General features: G+C 43.1%; 1 protein-coding gene across 3 annotated transcripts in view; it reads left to right on the forward strand.

The window, feature by feature from the left end:
- The window catches only part of TRMT11 (tRNA methyltransferase 11 homolog), an 87,970-nt gene that overhangs the window by 14,622 nt on the left and 59,308 nt on the right, over positions 1 to 14,040 (forward strand). For 2 of the 3 annotated variants that reach the window (XM_073575763.1, XM_073575764.1), the window contains exons 2-7: positions 2,628 to 2,693; positions 6,713 to 6,786; positions 8,913 to 8,994; positions 9,405 to 9,497; positions 10,138 to 10,272; positions 11,799 to 11,955. In XM_073575763.1, the coding sequence (XP_073431864.1) occupies positions 2,628 to 2,693; positions 6,713 to 6,786; positions 8,913 to 8,994; positions 9,405 to 9,497; positions 10,138 to 10,272; positions 11,799 to 11,955 (607 nt within the window). Of the gene's footprint in view, positions 1 to 2,627; positions 2,694 to 6,712; positions 6,797 to 8,912; positions 8,995 to 9,404; positions 9,498 to 10,137; positions 10,273 to 11,798; positions 11,956 to 14,040 lie in introns of those variants that run through there. The other variant, XM_073575765.1, reaches the window with a different exon arrangement.

The raw sequence follows: 14,040 nt of genomic DNA on the forward strand, positions 1-14,040 counted from the left end.
ATCATCTGAACCAAATTTTATTTAACAAAGGAAAGTATAAAAAAACCCTGCTGTGGTGTTCACAATCCTCTTGCAATATAACAAGCTGGATGGCAAAACAAGTGCTAGTAATATCCCAAAAGTAATGAGAATGAAAAAATAACTTTTAACCATGCCAAAGGAGTTGAAAAGAAAAGTCTTGATTGAGGAAAAGAAGGACTCAATTCTGAATTTACTAGCAGAGGGATGCAGTGAGTGTCATGTTGCCTCCATCCTTAAAATTTCTAAGACGGTCGTCCATTACAACAAGGTCAAACAGCAGACATTGGGGGCAACAAAGCTACAGACCGGCAGAGGGCGAAAACGACTCTCCACTGACTGGGATGACCATCATCTTTTTTGAATGTCACTCAGCAACCGCAGGATGACTTCAAGTGACCTACAAAAGGAATGGCAAATGGCAGCTGGGGTGAAGTGCATGGCAAGAACAGTTTGTAACAGGCTCCTAAAGGCGGGGTTTAAGTCATGTAAAGGTATAAAAAAAAGCCTTTCATCAATGAGAAGCAAAGGAGAGCCAGGCTGAAGTTTGCCAAAGACCATAAGGACTGGACCATAGAGGACTGGAGTGAGGTAATTTTCTCTGATGAATGTAATATTCAGCTTTGGTCATCTAATGGTTAGACGGAGACCTCGAGAGGCGTACAAGCCGCTGTGTCTTGCACTCACTATGAAATTTGGTGGCGGATCGGTGATGTGGTGCAAAGTCCTGCTGGAGAATGAAATTTACATCTCCAAAAAGCTTGTCAGCAGATCAGATATCAAAGTCTGTAGGAAGAGTGGAGAGGCCCACAATCCAAGCTGCTTGAGGTCTAGTGTGAAGTTTCCACAGTCAGTGATGATTTGGGGAGTCATCTGCTGGTGTAGGTCCACTGTGTTTTATCAAAACCAAAGTCAGCGCAGCCATCTACCAGGAAATTTTCAAGCACTTCATGCTTTCTTCTGCCGACAAGCTTTTTGGAGATGGAAATTTCATTCTCCAGCAGGACTTGGCACCTGTCCACACTGCCAAAAGTACCAATACCTGGTTTAAAAACAACAGTTTCACTGTGCTTGATTGGCCAGCAAACTTGCCTGACATTAATCCCATAGAGAATCTATGGGGTATTGACAAGAGGAAGATGAGACACCAGACCCCACAATGCAGAAGAGCTGAAGGCTGTCAAAGCAACCTGGGCTTCCATAACACCTGAGCAGTTCTATAGGCTGATCGCCTCCATGCCACACCGCATTGATGCAGTAATTGATGCAAAAGGAGCTCTGACCAAGTATTGAGTGCATTTACTGAACATACATTTCAGTAGGCCAGCATTTTGAATTTTAAAATCATTTTTCAAGCTGGTGTTATAAAGTATTCCAATTTACTGAGATAATGACTTTTGGGTTTTCATTGGCTGTAAGCCATAATCATCAACAGAAATAAACACTTGAAATAGATCACTCTGTTTGTAATCACTCTATAATATGAGTTTCACTTTTTGTTTTGAAAAACTGAAATAAATTAACTTTTTGATGATATTTTAATTTTGTGAGATGCACCTGTATAGTGGTGTCCCCAGGATCACTCTGCTGGGGCAGGAGACACTTCCCTGCTGCCATTTTGGTTCCCACGGGACTGATTAGACGGGGACCACTTGTATTTATCTCTCTGCTGTACAAGCAAGTAGATTTCTGTTGGGTTTACAGCCTCTGAATGTATCAATGTCTCGGACAGCAAGAAGAGATCTTGTATAGTAGGGAATTAAACTCAAATATACCATATTAGAATATTAATGAACCCTCCACTACATTAAACCTGTTCTAGAAGTAGCGATTAGCTTTTTTTTTTAGCAGCTCCCATAGACTTCAATGAAGAGGGTTGCTCCCTATTGTAGTATATGGAGAGTACAGCTGCTGGAGATCAGAAACCTTCATGCGGAGTTGCCCAGCCACAGTCCTCACAGCACCCTATAGATCATGTTCTTAGGATTCCCTTAGTATTGCCCTATAACCTGAGGAAATCCTGATCTGCAGGGGGCTCTATTTATGGGGCTATACCAGAAATGTCTAATATGTACACCATAATAATTATTGTTATGCCTTCTTAGTTCTGCCATTCTCCGTGTCCTGTTTTCGACATATTTGTAGTATTTTTTTGTACCGATGCAATGAAACCATTTACTTTTGTATTTGGGTGGTTTTAACAGTGTGGCGGACGTATAGCCTTGTGCCGTACCATGCCTGGCCTGTGTGCTGGTAAAAGGTTGTTTTACGCTAAAATGCTTTAATCTACGGTAACTACTGGTTATTAGATTGTGGGGGTCAATTGTTGAATTTTTGGATTTGCTCGACTTATGGAGCAGAGTTACAAATTTTAGCGATTGGCTAGAAAAACTACCAATCAGGTAATAAATGTTTTAGACTGAAATACACAATCACCCCTGCAACCAATCGCAGGTTTAAATGCCCTAGTGGGACTAAATCAAAAAGTAAGAAGTTTATGAGTTTTAAAAAATATCCCAAAAAATAAAAAAATAAAAGTTTTAATCACTACGCATACACTATTGATTTATTGATGATATTAATATTGTTCTTCATTTTGTACCTTGCAGGAAATTCGGTCTCTTCTTTCACTTTATGGCGGAAATATCAATAATATCCAAGAAGACCATGAAACGGTTGGTAGCTGTGTATCCATACAGGTGTCTGCATAGGCTGATGTATTCATATGGTTAAGAGATAATTCCCCTTTTCATTAACTCCTTGTGTTTACTGGGGTATTCTTATGATTTTGGTTAGCTGGCTTGGCACAACGTCGCATGTGTACGTTGCGATGATGCCGTCGTGCCATGCTTGGTAATATAGAGCCACGCATGCAAAGGCGATTCTCAGAACTCCAGTCCAGCAACCACAGATCACCAGCATGGCCTATGGATTGGGTCCTACGCATCCATTCTCCCTAAAGGGCCTGTCACACTAAGCGATATCGCTAGCAATATCGCTGTAACGTCACTGTTTTTTGTGACGTAACAACGATATTGCTAGCGATATCGTTATGTCTGATACCTCCGACCGGCTCCCCCACTGGTTATCGCTGATCGCGCGAGAACGTCCTGGGCCGTTTCTCGTCGTTGGCTTCCTGTGGCGCCGACGAGCGACGCGTGGACGCGGGCGGGAGGACATCAGGATCGCCTCGTCTGACAGGTAAGTAGCGACCCCCGTCTCCAGCGATGTCGCTGGTGAGATCTGCCTGTGTGGCAGCTCACTAGCACCCACTTAGCGATGCACCAGCGATCCTGACCGCGTCATATCGCTGGTCGGGATCGCTGGTCCATCGCTAAGTGTGACAGTACCTTTACTCTAGTCCTGTTATTTTTTTTACCATTTAATTTACAAGGACCCTGATCTTGGACCCCCTGTTAATCTGATGGCACATCATACTGATTTGTTACAGACCTTCAAGATGGGAAAACCTCTTTATCTTTAAAGCTATGAGCACCCATTCAGGATTTTCAGCAGAAAAATCTGTTGCAAATAATGATGTGTTGGCCCAAAAAACGCTGCATAAAAACATGCGCTTTTCATGTATTTTTGATGCTTTTTTTCTCGTTTATTTAAAATGGGTGAAAAATGTTGAAAGAATTGACATGCTGCAGATTAGAAACTGCTTCAAATCTGCACAGAAAAAAATAAGCAAAATGTGCATGCGGTTTCAGACATCTCATTCATTTTGCTTGTGCAGTAAAAATCCGTTTTTTGCTGGAAAATAGACTTAGGATTGTTTTTTATTAATATCATTCTTCATGCCAACGTCAATCAGTGAATTTATAAGGATAAAAAGTTGCACCAAGTTTCAGGTTACAGCTTTTATTTTTTATTAAAGGAAACCTGTCACCACTTTTCTATCCTACCAGCTAAAAATATCATTTTATTCAGTGTCAGCTATGCATTCCCTAAATGCTTATGTAACCCCCTGACTCCCCATGTATCACCCATAAAAACCTTTTATATTTTTCCCGCGATGCATGCTAATAGCGTCCATCCGGTCCAATGGGCGTGGCTTCGGTTAATTCACTCCACCCCTCTCCTTGGTTGCTGCACGCAGTCCTGGATGAGGATGATGCAGACCGCTGTGAGATATCGGGCCTGCACAGTCAAATGGTTTCTCACGCATGCGCACTTCTGCTTTTCAACTTTGCCCGCAGTTTGGCAAGGCATACTACGCGAGAAACTAATTGACTGCGCAGGCCCGATATCTCACAGCGATCTGCGTCATCCATGTCAAGGACTGTGTGCAGCAGCCAAGGAGAGGGGTGGAGTGAGTGAACGGAAGCTACGCCCATTGGACCGGATGGACCCTAAAAGCATGCATCGCAGGAGAAATTTAAAAGGTTTTAATGGGTGGGGGAGTCAGGGGGGCTACATAAGTATTTAGGAGATGCATAGCTGACACTGAATAAAATGATATTTTTAGCTGGAAGGATAGAAAAGTGGTGACAAGTTCCCTTTAATTTTCAGACCCCTAATATTCAGTTTACAACCTATCTTCTAGTTTCAGACCAGTAATATGGCTATGAGTTGTGTGTGTCCAGGATGCTGCTACCTGCAGAAGCTCTATTTCTTTTCTACTTCCATCTTCTATATCAGCCCTTAGTGATCTCATTTCCCCTGTGCTAACATGAGTGTGTGCGATCTTCCCCACTTTGCTGCAGATCATGTGGGAAAATGTATTTTTTGTCTTTGGACACCCCATATGATTCCTTTCCTATTTTCTAGTAGCTTGCTCTTCCACTTGCAAACTTTCTGCTGTTATCATAAAGTCCATTTATGTGTATATTGGCCCTTGTAACTTATGGGCCCGTCACACATAGCGATATCGCTAGCAATATCGCTATAACATCACTGGTTTTTGTGACGTAGCAGCGATATTGCTAGCGATATAGCTGTGTCTGATACTTACCTCCGACCGCTCCCCCGCTGGTTATCGCTGATCGCGCGAGAACGTCCTGGACCGTTTCTCGTCGTCAGCTTCCTACTGGGCTTCCTGTGGTGCCGACGAGCGACGCCTGGACGCGGGCGGGAGGACGTCTTCATCGCCTCGTCTGACAGGTAAGTAGTGACCGCCGACTGCTGCTATGTTGCTGGTGAGATCTGCCTGTGTGGCAGCTCACTAGCGACCACTTAGTGATGCATCAGAGATCCTGACCGCGTCATATCGCTGGTCGGGATCGCTGGTGCATCGCTAAGTGTGACAGTACCTTAACAAACTAATGCTGCCCACTAAAACCCTATAGTATATAAACATTGAATATGTTTAATTGGAGATGCATTGCTGCTGTAGAAAATTAGTTACAAAATGAAGGTACTCAGTGCATAAATTGACCAATTCATGTGATCCCAACATCCAGCGACAAGGTGACCCTTACTGCTGGGAACCTGACTTAACATGATTCCTCTACCAGGCTCAAAGCCTACAATTATATGTACAGATAGTATCAGTCTCAATTTAAAACCTCCATAGGCTGATGGGCGGAGTTGTCAGTCAGAAGGTGTGTATTACAAATATCAAAAGGCTGACCGTCACTTCCAAACAGAAAGACAAATGTGAACAGGTGCAAGCTAAGAGAGGCACAAATTAAAGCTGCCCTCTGAACCACTATAGCATATAGACATTGACAATATAAAATTGGAATTGTGTTATTGCTGTAGAAAATGAGTTAATGATGCCCGGGAGCGGTATCCTGTTAGGTCAGGTTCCCAACAGAGGGGTACACCTTGTCACTGGCTGTTGGGCTCACATGAATTGGCCAATTTGTGAGCTAAGTATCTTAATTTTTTTAAAATTTTTTACCATAGTAATGCAGTTCCAATTTCATATATTCAATGTTTCCATACTATAGCATTTCAGAGGGCAGTTTTAATTTGTTAGTTACTTCTAACGTGGCTCTCTTAGCTTGCACCCGTTCACTCTTGTCTTCGGCGTGCTCAAAAAATATGTTCAAGTCCCTGCCACTGCATGCCTCGCGGCTGCTAGACAGCCACAGCACGTGCAAGGATTGCGTGTTTGTTAGCCAATCCCCTGCATGTGTTGCAGCTGTCTAACAGCCGTGGGACATGCAGTCGCGGAGAATCGAATATATGTTTCGAGCACGCTGAATCTACTCTGCTAGCACCTGAGCATGCTGGAATAACACCTTATCTGAGCACGTTCACCCATCACTAATGCTATCTTGTCGATTACTGGGGAATCAACCACTTGGACCCTCACAGATTCTGAGAAAGGCTCCAAAAAGCCCAGTTAGCATGTGTTCAACAGCTCCATTCATTGTCTATGGACCGGAATGCTGTACTCTACTATTTCTTCAGTCCCATACACAGTAAACGGGCACTTCATTCCCAGGCAGGAGATTGAGATCCCCTCTATGAGTTGGGACAGCACTTTTAAGCTATGAAATTATACAATCACATAAGAACATAGGGCTTTGGGTCTTAGGATTCGCCAAATGCACTGGTCTTTGAACCAACATAGTGGGTTAATTAATAAATACATACTTCTAGATCAATGCAGTCAGTCTGAAGCTACTTTGTGAATGTTGCCTGTTGCCTTTCTGGTGTTTTTCACCCACTGTGGTAAATTTAGTATAATCTTTTTTTTCTATTGTATTTTAATATTGTTTTCTCATTTTTTGGTTCACAGTCTCCTTTCTGTGTTCTTAATATCCCATATGAGGATCTGACAAGGAAAATAATGCACCGGACTGTATGTGCAAAGTAAGGCTTGGTAAATAACTATTTCTGTCTTGAGGAATTCAATTAGATCCTATTGCGGACATTTCATTCTTTTTGTTAGTACATACAGTTTTTTGCCCATGAGTTGATACATGGATATGCAAAACTGATGGTTTCCAGGTATGGATAACCCTTTTTAGTTTCACAAATACCCAAATAATAAAAGTTACTATCCAGACGCCATAATAAGTGTGTGGAGCGTCAGAACGAGACTTCATAGGCTTACATTGTAAAGGAGACTTTAGGCTCACACATAGACACCAGTGTGATCTGGCGAGTAGGAATAGAAGTCATGTGAGTAAGAAGAGAACAGTAGCAGTACTGAAAACAATGGAAAACTGTGCTCTATTAGTATATTAATACATCTACACTACTCTACGCATACATTCACAAAGGTTTAGACTACAGATGAACGGATAGCTTTACATGACTCTGGTCTAGTGTCCAGGTTAGTGGTATGTGGCAGCTAGACCATAGGCCCGCAAATCTCATACCTTTCGGCCTGACTTTTGATCAGCCATGGCTAGAGCAATGTCATCTGTGTGTCACATCTGCGCACCAGCCTTGACCAATCAAATGTTGCGCAGAGTACGCCGGAAGCTAAGAGATTTGTGACCCTCTTTTCTTGCTGCCAAGTGCTATTGACCTGGACACTGACCAGAAACCTGTGAATCAATACTCCCATCTCCAGTTTAGATAATAAGTTTTGTGGGAGTGCTTCTATAAAAATGAAGTTTAGCACCTAATGAGCAGATTGCTAAGAAAACTGCTTAACACCTTCATGACATCCGCCGTACATGTACGGTACAAGTCGGAAGCGGTGTATGGAGTGCTCTCATGGGGTGAGTCCTTCCCCTACTCAGCAGGTAATGGCTGGGGCGCAGCATTATAAGTGCCCATGATGTGATGGTGGGTTGCCGATGGGTTGCAACAACAGCATGGGGCCTTCATGCTTGTCATTACATGCTTGTCCCTTGAAATCCTGCCTGTGACCGGGCATCAAAGGAGACCATGAGTTTTGCTATATTCGATCACAGCTTCAAGTCCCCTAAGGGGACTAATAAGAATAGTAGAAAAAAACACTGTTTAAAAAAAAAAAAAGTGAAAAACAAACAATATGATCAAATCGCCTCCCTTTTCCCGTATGAAAAAGGTAACGCCACACTCGATCAAAAAATAATCTGATCGGTAAACACTGTACACGAAGGAAATTCAAAAAACATTAAAATGATGTTTTGTTTTTTTTTGGTTGCTGCAGTACCTGAAAAATGCTGTAACAAGCGATCAAAACATAATTTCTATCCCAAAATGTTACCAATAAAAATGTTCTTGACTCTCAAAAAATAGTTCCATCGGCCAAAAAGTGAATGCGTTATGGGTCTCAGAAAATGGTGACAAAACCCCCTCCAATTTTTTTTTCAACACTAATATAATATTAAAAAATCTAGACATGTTTGGTATCACTGTATTTGTACTGATGAGGAAAATCATATTACAAGGTCCTCTTTACCACACAAAGTACAGTGTAAAATCAATTCCTGAAAAAAGTCAGAATTGTGTTTTTGTTTGTTTTTGTTTGGTTTTTTTTTTTCACCACAATTTTTCCCCACTTGGATTTTTTTCCCCTTATCCAGTACACTGTGGTAAAATGAATGGTGCCATTCAGAAGTAAAACTCGTCCCGCAAAATAACAAGCTCTCGTATGTCTATGTGGGCAGAAAAGTAAAATAAGGATTGGCTCTGGGGGGAAGAAAGGGAGGAGAACCGAAAAGGCAAAAACGGGACAGAAATGTCAGTGTCTGTCCTATTTTTGTCCCCTAATTCCTGAATAGTGAAGTTTTACATGAATAATGCTTAAACCTTTTGTTTTTGAACGTTTTTAACAATTCGAGATAAATGACAATAATACACCATTATGTACCACAGTAAGCAACTTTGCAGAGGTTTGCGTAAGAATCCAAAACTCATATACGATATATGATTCATTATTAAACTCCATGTAGGCTTTGTTGTTCATGGATCTGACATATGTGCACCTTTTGGAGCATGATTGATATACGGAGATATAATACTTGCTAATTGCAGTCTTTTGTTCTTTTATTCTGTAGATCTCTCTTTGAGTTGTGGGGTCATGGAAAATGCCTGGACGAGCTCAAGCAGTCAATCCAGAGCTATCCTCTGGAAAGGATGGTATGAGCAATCACAAGACTATTACTGTAAAGTGTCCTACGTTAGTAATACATTGCATTTATTAATGCACAAGCATGGATTGCAATGCATTCGTCATGTAGAACCACTTAAAGGGCTTTTTTCAGCTCCAAGATTCTATCCCAATAGCTTAAGTATCCTTGGCTACGACCACTAATTATCTGTCACTGTATGAGTGGTCGTAACCTTGGATACCTAAACTACTACAATTCTCTGCACATGTAATAAGCGACATGGCAAATCAGAAGAACTATACTACATTTCTAATTGGAGGTATATGCTAATATTTTAATTCCACCTGCTACTTATTGAGAGAGGATTTCGGAGATGGGAATACCCCTTTAAACACCCACATGTCCTTATGTCTTACTGGCCATCCTTATTTTTCGTAGGTCCCCTATCTTCAGCCCAATTCTACATACAAGATATGCATCCACAGCTTCAACAAAACCTTGACGCAGAAAGAAAAGATTGTAAAGATAGACGTGAGTAGTCATTGCTGTCTGGCCTGTATTATGTGTACCATAAAATAAAGTCAAAGGATAGTAGTGTGATCTACAAGTGAAGCGGTCCAGCTCCTGGGATCCTTCTTGAACAGCTGTTCTCTCTGGGGGTGATGGGAATCCATGGGAATATTTGTGTAGCACAGAAAACCATGCATAGCAGTGCAACCTCTTAAATCAATGGGTATCCATTTTCTTCAAAGGATATCTGTGGTTCTCTAAAGCGGTGTTTCTCGATGTTTCTTTGCTAAGTACCCCATACATCAAAAGCTAAAGACTATGATCATGCTGGGGATGATGTTTATGGCTGAAGAACACTGGTGTATAGAAGTCTATGGGGATTTGTATATTTCAGTATGTGTTCAATATTACACAGAGACATATATGGCGTTTTATTCAGATTTACATGGGATTTAGCATACAATTATTTACTTCATATTCCTTGTGGTTGACAAGTTTTGACCACTACTGACCACCTTGAAACCTATTGGCTTAGACCAAACACAGACACTCACATTTTTTTGGTCTGCATTTCTGATTCTCTTTCTTTTTTTTTTTGCTTTTTTTAATCCTTACATTTTGTATGTGTTGTGACTCTAATAAAGACTGTTTGCAAACACAGGCGATGGAGTTCATGCCATTTAAAGGGAAAGTCAGTTTGCAAAATGCAGAACACATATTCTACTTACTAGAGGATTATGGACCTGATCCAAATACTGCCCCCAAAGATCCTTTGCACATCTACTTTGGCCGGTGGGTGAGTACTGGAAAGCTCTGAATAACCAATTGCATCCTTGTTTAAGTCCTGTAAGTTTTTCTTTGTGTGCTTTGACCCATTAGTCATATTTATTTTATTTAAAGGGGTTAGCTCATCTGACATACAAATGGAATAGTTGCAACTGTGCACCCACCTCTTCATCCAAGGAGCGCATGCTGAGAATCTGTTTCTGAGAATGGGATATGCATCTATCAGACATTTATGACATATCCTATCAATAACCTTTAAAGGGGTTGCCTGGCCTTAGAGTACAAGTCTGCATTCACTCTTTGTGACTGCATACTTGTGAATCTTCACATCGCATCCACTACACTCTGAGGATTCTCCGGGGCTGGCACCAGGAGCGGACTGTCATATGACCGCAAGCATGTGATTTGCATACTTCCGGCCACATTCCATCTAGACTGTCAGGATCGCTCGATACACTTGCATTGAGTGAGACCGTGCCCATCTAGTTGGCACATGACTTGATGCATGCAAATAACATACACTTGTGAACACGCACCTGCCACTCCCTGCGCTGGCACAGGAGAAGCTCACAGACTACACTCTTGTACCCTAATGCCGCACAACCCAATTAAATATTTTAAGGCTAGCCCCAAGTCTTAAAGGGCTTGTGCCCTTGCAGAAAAGTTTACCCTATCTCCAATAGTAGCAAAAATACCACAAAAATCCGAAACTATGCTTAACTCACCCGTCTCCTCATAAGCCTTTCTTAGATTAATAAACTAGGACAGTTGCACAATTCACAGGATAGAGTTATTGACCTACAGTGTGCTAATATTACGCAAAACAGATGTAAGTGCTGCCTATGTTAGTCTATGAAGTGGCACAACTTCAAAAGCTCAAACTATTTGAGTAATATACAAATGGGGCAATAATGATTGTTGCATAAGAAAAACCACTCACCCATCGCTACTCTGTCCTGTGTCAGGAGACTACTGGGTGACACATGACACAAAGTATAGAGGAGTGCCACTGATCTGATAGGGGAGTATGTGGCACATTTGTATGTAACCAAAATGCAGTAAATATTCCTTTAACATAGAATGCTGAGGTAATTGCTTTTAAAGAGAATTTGTCACCACATTTGACCTATCTAAACAGTTAATATGGCCGTACAGGTTATAGACTGCTGAAACCAGTCCTCCCAATGTGCCTATTATCAGATGCCTCGTTGTGGATATATCATCTATCACTTTTTATAAATGATTTCTTGTATATAAGTCACGGGAAAATCTGTCTTCATTGTACACAGCTTTTACCCATAAATTGAGAGTAAAAGATCAGTGCAGGAAGAAAAATCAGATTTCTCTGAGATTTTATAAAGTATCTTACTTTCATGTGTGTTTGAAAGGGAAGTAAAGAATTGATTTATGAGATCAAAATGACAGTTTCTCATTAAGGGTAATACTAGAAGTATCAGTCATTGGAATACCATTCTTATTGTTTTTGCACCAAAATATTTTGTGAAAATGAGTTAATTTCCTTATTTTTTTCTTAAGATTGCAGATGGTCAAAGAGAGTTAATCAATTCGTACAGTGTGAAAAAGAGGCATTTTATTGGGAACACAAGCATGGACGCTGGGCTTTCCTTCATCATGGCAAACCAAGCAAGAGTTAAACCCAATGATGTGGTGTTCGATCCTTTTGTTGGCACTGGTAAGACCCACTTGCACTTTTTCAACATTTTCAGAACTATTGAATGCTGTACTATAGATTTTATACTGTATATTGAAAATGACGTTTTTTCCTTCGCCTCATTGGGGGACACAGATACTGTGGGTGTATTCTTCTGCCGCTTGGAGGCTGACACTAAGTGAAAAAAAGAGGTTAGCTCCTCCTCCGCCGTATACACCCTCGCCCCCATTGCGGGCGGAAATCAGTTTTTTGCTTAGTGTCCTTTGGAGGCACACACGTCTGTTTTTCTCCAGACTTTTTATTTTCCTTTTTTCCACGAAGACAAGGAGACAAGGGGCAACGGATCCTATTGAAAGGGTCCGATTTCCCCAAACCGACAACGGGCGAGCACGTGTGAGTATCGCCTCCACGTATCCTTTCCCGCACCGTGGGACATATCTGGGCCGTTTTCCCCAGACTTTTTTTTTTTCTATGAAGATAAGATGGGGCAACGTATCCTATTGAAAGGGTCCGATTTCCACAAACCATCAACGGGCGAGCACGTTCGAGTGTCCCTCCACGTATCCTCTCCCGCAACGTGGGACATGATGCTGGACTTAGCCCTGACCACCCCTAGGTATTGAAACCATGGGCTGTACAGAGGCACAAGACAGTCCGAGCGGCCCCCACTGCTCCACCAACGCAAGACGGCAGTGCTGCAACGCGGCGGACGGTCCCTCTCCTCTCCCCCTGAAGGGGTTAGATGGAGCTAGGGTGCCTGCACCCTCCTAAGGTTTGAGGCTCCCCTCACATACCTGAGCAAGAAGCTGAAGAGGATCGTCAGAGGAAGAGGGCTTGGGCTTCTGGGCTCTGCGTACCTGCTCCCATCAGGTGTGCAATTGCTAACAGCTTAAAGCGCCGGGACCAGAATGGAGACCAGCGGGCAAATCAACAGGTGGAGCCTTTAGCCGGCGGGCACGCTGTGGGGTAGTGCACGCCAGTTTTCGGCGCCATGGAAGGTCCGCGCCCCCCCCGTCGCAGGCAGTGGGTAAATTGAGGTAAAGTGAGGCCGCGCGTCATTTCCGGGGGCCCACCTCTCAGGCCTGGGCGGCGCTGAATAAATTTAGTCCCCGGCTTCGGAGCGTGGCTAGACCGCAAAGCTGGAAGTACCGCCCTGGAGCGGTCCATATACTGGCAGGCCCGCCCCACAGCAGGGGCGTGCAATTTTGAGGTGAAGTGGCGTCCAGGACGCGTGGGGGCACAGGACTGGGGTAAGTGCTGCGGAAGGCCACGTTACAGGAAAGACGAGATGATCCCTCAGCAGCTACGGCGCATAAGGTGGCATTTAAGCGAGTGAAGCGGCCACTTAGAATTTTTTGCCACTCATCCTGAGTTTGAGGACATAGTGCAGCGACACAGGAAACGACTGGACAGGCGTTTCTCGGGTCAAAAGGGTACTCGAAACAAGGTATCCATTTGCCCTGGTCCTTCGTAGAAAATGGACGCAATCTCCGATGGTGGATCCACCGGTTTCGTGCCTAGCCACTAAAACCCTGTTACCCGCACCTAGTGGTTCCTCTATTAAGGATCCCACGGATCACCTCATAAAGAGCTTGGCTCGCTCAGTATAGGAGGCGTCAGTATCAGCGCTCTCTCACTCGTTCGCAGCAACTTGGGAACAGGGTCGTGCAGGGGCAAGATCTACCTGCAGAGATATCGAAGATCGCGATGGCCGGAGACTACATAATCAATGCATCTGTGGATGCAGCCAATTGCGCAGCGCTTGCTGCCGCTAACGCAATTTTCTATCAGAAGAGCTCTATGGTTAAGGACATGGCGGGCTGATTCTACATCCAAGAAATCCTTGACTTACTTGCCTTATCAGTACGGCCGTCTATTTGGAGAAAAGTTAGATCAACTTATCTCCAACTACACAGGAGGAAAGAGCGGTTTTCTCCCTCAACAAAAGGTTAAACCGCCTTTTCTCCACCCGTTTCTGGCACGTTTCCGGGCCTTTCGCAACCCCGGGTGGACCACAGCAGCCAATTCTCCGCTTCAAGCCGCCCCAACCAGGATAGGGAGCGGCAGGTGTCTTATAGAACCAACCTATTGGGTAGAATGCGTGCT

The sequence above is a fragment of the Dendrobates tinctorius genome, unplaced genomic scaffold, assembly GCF_039654945.1.
Source record: "Dendrobates tinctorius isolate UK_male_01 unplaced genomic scaffold, ASM3965494v1 ptg000046l, whole genome shotgun sequence".
Lineage (NCBI taxonomy): Eukaryota > Metazoa > Chordata > Amphibia > Anura > Dendrobatidae > Dendrobates > Dendrobates tinctorius.